Source organism: Chaetura pelagica, unplaced genomic scaffold (assembly GCF_000747805.2).
Source record: "Chaetura pelagica isolate M959 unplaced genomic scaffold, ChaPel_1.0 scaffold187, whole genome shotgun sequence".
NCBI classification, from domain to species: domain Eukaryota; kingdom Metazoa; phylum Chordata; class Aves; order Apodiformes; family Apodidae; genus Chaetura; species Chaetura pelagica.
In genome coordinates this window covers 8,430-14,105 of record NW_009953900.1, presented here as the reverse complement: position 1 = coordinate 14,105, position 5,676 = coordinate 8,430, and the positions used below count along the sequence as shown (strand labels likewise).

Sequence of the window (5,676 nt, the reverse complement as noted above, 5' to 3'; positions counted from 1 at the left end):
AAGCTGTGAATTATTTTACTGGTGTCTTAAGGGATCAGGACCAGGCCTAGAACTGACTTCACAGGGTTTTACAAAAGCCGGTGCGAATAAATCTTCCTACTTGGGGCTTGTTTTATGCTTGAAGGAGGAAACCAAGACTCTCAGATCCAAGATATTCCCCACACCTTTGCAGTGTGGGGGTGATTTTTTTTTTGTTTCCACTTCCTTGCCAAACCCAGGGAGGAGCTGGAGCTCAGGAAGCCACGGGGCTCCAGAGCCTGGCTGGGTTTTGTTCTTGCTTGCGAGCTGCAGAGCACGCAGCACTGTCTGGAGCCATCAGCCACAGGGTTCTCAGCCTGTCTGGAGGCTGAATCCCGAGGCTGTATCTTGGCTCTTGGCATAGAGGGAGGGTGGTTTTTGTTTGATTTTTATTTTTTTTTCCTGGGCACTGGAACAGGCCCGTGCTCACACGTGGGGTTGGCAAAAAAACAGGCGGCCTTTCTTTGCCGGCAGCTGGAGCCTGCACTGCCAGGGCAGCCTCAGCCAGCAGCAGTGCCAGCCCCTGCTGCCTTCCCTGTCCCTGCTGCCTTCCCTGCCCCTGCTGGTTTGCAGGGTCTGGGAGAGTGTTTCCCATCCCCTCATCCCCCCTCTGCAACCCCTGCTCTCTCCTGGGCCTGATGCTGCAGCAGGGAAGCTGTGGCCAAGCGCAGGGCAGCACTGCTGGAATTCAGAGGGCTCCAGGGAAGCTGTGGTTGGTGCTGAGTGTTTGGGAACTGGGATTGAAGCAATAATTGCAAATATATTGATGGGAGAAAGGAGCTCTGGCATCCAGGATAGAGAGCACACCAGTCTCCTGGGTTCCAGCTGAAGCTTAGATGTGAACTCATGTCTGGTAGATCCATGCAGCGACTTCCAGGGAACCCAACATCCTTTTTTATTTCTGTGTTTGTGTAAATTATTTAGATTTCATTTACTTGCAACCTCCAGACCCATAAATAACGGTGCTGAGTGCCTCTGCTGGCTGGCTGAGTGTCTCATTTCCAGATAATATTCCTTTCTCTGTGGTAGGGCTTTTGTAATACACTTAGATGAACCAGAGCTAATGGGAAAGAAATCAGTCCAGGCCCCTGGAGACTTTCCCTTTGCCTAGAGAGGAGGGGAGGTCCTGAGGTCCAGGAAGCACCTGCAGTTCCATAGAGAAGCTGCTTCTCCTGAACTGAATCCTCCCGTGGTTCCATGCAGCTGGGGAGGGGTGGAGAAGACTTGGGGGAGCAGGTCCCTGAGTTATTCCTGCTCTGCCTTGGTTCCTCTGATTGGGGTGGCATCCTGGAGGTCTCTGCAAGCTGCTTGCCATGATGTGACAGTCTGATGCTGTTGGGTTAGTTATGGAGAATGATTTTTATGACTTTAGGTAATGAAGGACGCTGCTCCAGAGCTGAATGTGAGCAGCTCAGAAGCTGAAGAGGAAAGGGAGGAAAACAAGCCAGAGGGGGAGCAAGACCCAGATTTTAACCAGGTAGAGATCAAAAATACCACCAGGTTCCTCGGTTTCTGCACCATCCTCTTGAGCCAGCAGGGTGGGGTAGCCCTCCCTTCACCACCTAAGGCACAACCAAGTCTTAAATTGTCCTTTCAATGGTTGTACAGCATGATCACTTTCATTTTGGAGAGATAGATCTTGATCCTACACGTGGCTGGTAGGAGTTGGAACCAGGAACCAAGGTCTGAAGGCACGTCCTTCAGTCCTCTTGACACTTGCATGCGGCCGGTTGCTTCCAAAGGGCTTTTTGATGCTTCCTGCCTTCCCTTGCATGACCAGCTCACCCAAAACACAGCCCAGGGAACAGGGAGGTTGTTCTACCAATCCCAACCTTGAGCTCCTCATTTTTTTGCCTTGTTCCTAGGCCAATGGTGGAGCGAAGCGCCAGAAGGTCTCTCACCAGAGCTACATCACCTTCCAAAAACAAGGCATCAGGAGGAGCACCCGGCACCGGAAAGTCAGAGGGGAGAAAGCACTGCTTGTTTCTGCTAATCAGACACTGAAGGAGCTGAAAATACAGGTAAGGTCTTTTTCTTCCAAGGAATGAGTCTTCTTGAGGAAGAAGTGGAACTCCTGGAGTGAATCCAGAAGAAGCCACAAAGATGATCCGAGGGCTGGAGCAGCTCTGTTCTGGAGCCAGGCTGGGAGAGTTGGGATGTTCAGCCTGGAGAAGAGAAGGCTCCAGGGAGACCTTAGAGCACCTTCCAGTGCCTGAAGGGGCTCCAGGAAAGCTGGGGAGGGACTTGGGACAAGGGCAGGGAAGGATGGGATGAGAGGCAGCTGCTTCAAACTGGAAGAAGGAAGATTTAGGTTGGACATGAGAAGGGAATCCTTTGCTGTGAGGGTGGTGAGAGCCTGGCCCAGGTTGCCCAGGGAAGCTGTGGCTGCCCCATCCCTGGCAGTGTTGAAGGGCAGGTTGGATGGGGCTTGGAGCAGCCTGGGCTGGTGGGAGGTGTCCCTGCCCATGCAGGGGGTTGGATCTGGATGATCTTTAAGGTCCCTTCCAAGCCATTCCATGATTCTATGATGTAGGCACATGTGGCTGGGAGGGGATGGAGGGAAAGGGTCTAAAACCCCATGTGGCATGGAAAGGCACGTGTTGCTCTGTGAAACAAGGGGGGTTTGGGGTATCTCAGTGGTGTTTCTTTGTTCCCTCCACACAAAGTCAGTGTGTCTCATTGTGTTGGCACAGATCATGCATGCATTTTCAGTTGCTCCCTTCGACCAGAACTTGTCCATTGATGGGAAGATCCTGATTGACGACACGGCCACGCTGGGCAGCCTGGGGGTCATCCCTGAGTCTGTCATTTTACTCAAGGTAAAGGGGCTGGGGGGGAGAAAGTGGTTGCTAAAATTCCAGTAAATCAGAGATTTGGACTGATTTTTGTACCAGTTGAGATGCAGGCCTTGCTGCACAGGTGGGAACTGCTGTGCTCTACGTGTGGCCACTTGGGCTCCTCTGCAATTCCATAAGTTCCTCTTGGAGCTCCTTTTTTGGAGGAGGAAAACCTTATTTAAAAAAATAAATAAATAAATAAAAAAGTATTAATTAACCCTGCTGCTGGGCTGTGTGTTCAGCATCCCAAAAATGCATCCCATTCACTAGTAGAAGTTAGGGGTGGACCTGCTGGGAAGGAGTTCTGAGAAGGAGGATCTGGGAGTCCTTGTTGACAATAAGTTAACAAAGCCAGGAATGTGCCCTTGTGGCCAGGAAGGCCAATGGAATCCTGGGATCCATTGGGAAGTGTGGCCAGTAGGTTGAAGGAGGTCATCCTCCCTCTCTATTCTTCCCTGGTGAGGCCACAGCTGGAGAACTGGGACCAGTTCTGGACTCCCCAGTTCAAGAGAGACAGGGAACTGCTGGAGAGAGTCCAGCAGAGGGCAACAAAGATGACTGGGGGGTTGGAGCATCTCCATCATGAGGAAAGGCTGAGAGAGCTGGGACTTTTCAGCCTGGAGAGAAGGGGGAGACCTTAGTAATGTCTATAAATACCTAAATGGTGGGTGCAGGGAGGATGGAGCCAGACCCCTTTCAGTGGTGCCCAGCAACAGGACGAGGGCAATGGGCACAAACAAACACAGGAAATTCCATCTGGACATGAGGAGGAACTTGTTTACTGGGAGGGTGACAGAGCCCTGGGTCAGGCTGCCCAGAGAGGTTGTGGAGCCTTCTTCTCTGGAGATGTTCAAAACCCACCTGGATATGTTCCTGTGGGATCTGCTCTAGATGATCCTGCTCTAGCAGGGGATTGGACTGGATGATCTCCAGAGATCCCTCCCAACTCTGAACAGCTACATCAGGGAGTGAGCCTTCCCCCCTTGTTCCCAGACAGTGTTTGGGTAGGAGACTCATTCCCTGCTGCCTTCCAGAGCAGGACTGATCAGGCTGAGAACTTCCAAACAGGATTCCTTGTTCATTAATCTCCTGCTCCACTTGTTTTTCCAGGCTGATGAACCCATTGCAGATTATGCAGCGATGGACGACGTTATGCAAGGTGAGGGGGAGACACCAGAAGGTTTGGGGGACGAGGAAGGCACCTCAGCTGGGGGAGAAGTGTTGGTGGCCAAGAGTTGGGTTTGGATTGTAGAAGTAGAAAATAGAGATGTTGAAGAGGTAGAAAATAGGGGTGTTGAAAAGGTAGAAAATAGACTTTGAAGGTTTCCTGTCACCATCAACGGGAAGGTCAGCGATGTGCTACCTCTCAGACAAAGGATCCTTGTAGAGACACCTTTCAGGAGACCTCTAACACCATGCCTTTCTCCTTCCGTTCCCAGTTTGTATGCCTGAAGAAGGATTTAAAGGTGAGTTTTGGGGTTTGTCTCCCCTCCCCCCCTTTAATTAAGCCCATGCTCACTTCTACTTCATCCTGTAACCATCGTCGTCTTTCCATGGTCCTTCTCTCCTCAGGAACTGGTTTACTTGGACACTGATGGTTTTCTAAACGTTGGCAACAGAGGAGATACCAGAAGGGAAGAGGATTTGACATGGTAGGGCATTAAAAGAGGAAAAAAAAAAAAGGTGGATACAGAACTGAACTTTGACTCTTCCAGAAGGCAGAAACCCTTTTTTGAAATGACTGTCCCCTCCTTCCCCCCCAAAAGAAAACAAATTGCCTTATGTCAAAGCAGATTGCACTGGAGGACATCCTGCCTTCAAGAGAACGTTCCCCATTTTATATTTAATAAAAGCAACAGGAAGGTTGGAAAGTTGAGCAGCAGTAAGAGCGTGTTGTGTTCCCAGGAGAGGGAGAGGACGTGTTCCCTCCTGGGATTCCCTGTCCCAAATCCCATTCCTGGTCTGGAGTTGCTCTTGAGGCCTTGGCATCGCTCTTCAGGCTTAACCTTCTTATGGATCATCCTCTTTCTGATCCTCTCTTACTCTCAGTACAGCATGGAAGTAATGAAATTGTTTGTGAGGAATGTCTGGCTCGTTCCAACACCAAAACTTCACCTCTTTAACCCAAAAAAGAAGCTGGGCTTTGCCTCCGAGAACCTTCCGTGGCATCAGCTGCTCCGCCTTCACTTCCAAACCTTGGATGATCTTTAATAACCTCCTCCTCTGTCGCTGTCAAATGTCATTTTTTAGAAACCTTGGGGTATTTTATCAACTTTGGAGAACATCTTTTCCTCCAATCCAGGACTTCCAGGAGTGCCCACGGCTCGAGGAGCCGGCAAAGGGCGCGTGGGTGGGCAGCGTGTTTCCCGTGGGAAAAGGTGTTTTGGTGTCCATCCCCCCCACCCCGTTTTTTCAGGAATGCACTAATAATTGTTACTTTTTACATCCCATGGCCCATAAGCAGCAGGAACTAGCTCCAAACTTCCAGATTTAGGGGGGAAAAAAGGGTTTCTCCATAAGGAAGTCAGACACTTCCTCTCCCTTTTCAACCTTTTCACTTCGTTCCCGTGACAAAACGTGGCTCAGGTTGGGTTCCTGCCACCTCCCCTTGAGTTTTTGAAAGGACTGCAGGAATTTGGGACATATCCCATCCCAACAAGCCTGGTGATGTTCATCTCCACTCTTAGCTTTGATGCCAGGAATTGGAGCTGCTCCTTGCTGAGCGTGAAGGCTCCACGTCCTCTCCATCTCGGGTGGGTTTTGGGGCCTTGGAGCTCCTAAAAAAAAGTGGTTTGGGGGGCGATTTTGACCCACAAATTCT

At 50.5% G+C, this 5,676-nt stretch overlaps 1 protein-coding gene across 1 annotated transcript in view; it reads left to right on the top strand.

Annotated features, from left to right (window-relative positions):
• Positions 1-4,450, top strand: part of USP48 (ubiquitin specific peptidase 48) — a 41,052-nt gene extending 36,602 nt beyond the window's left edge. Inside the window, exons 21-26 of the mRNA XM_010001378.1 lie at positions 1,391-1,495; positions 1,884-2,039; positions 2,712-2,837; positions 3,966-4,014; positions 4,295-4,321; positions 4,428-4,450. Of these exons, the coding sequence (XP_009999680.1) occupies positions 1,391-1,495; positions 1,884-2,039; positions 2,712-2,837; positions 3,966-4,014; positions 4,295-4,321; positions 4,428-4,450 (486 nt within the window). The remainder of the gene's footprint in view (positions 1-1,390; positions 1,496-1,883; positions 2,040-2,711; positions 2,838-3,965; positions 4,015-4,294; positions 4,322-4,427) is intronic.
• Positions 4,451-5,676: the final 1,226 nt, after the last annotated feature.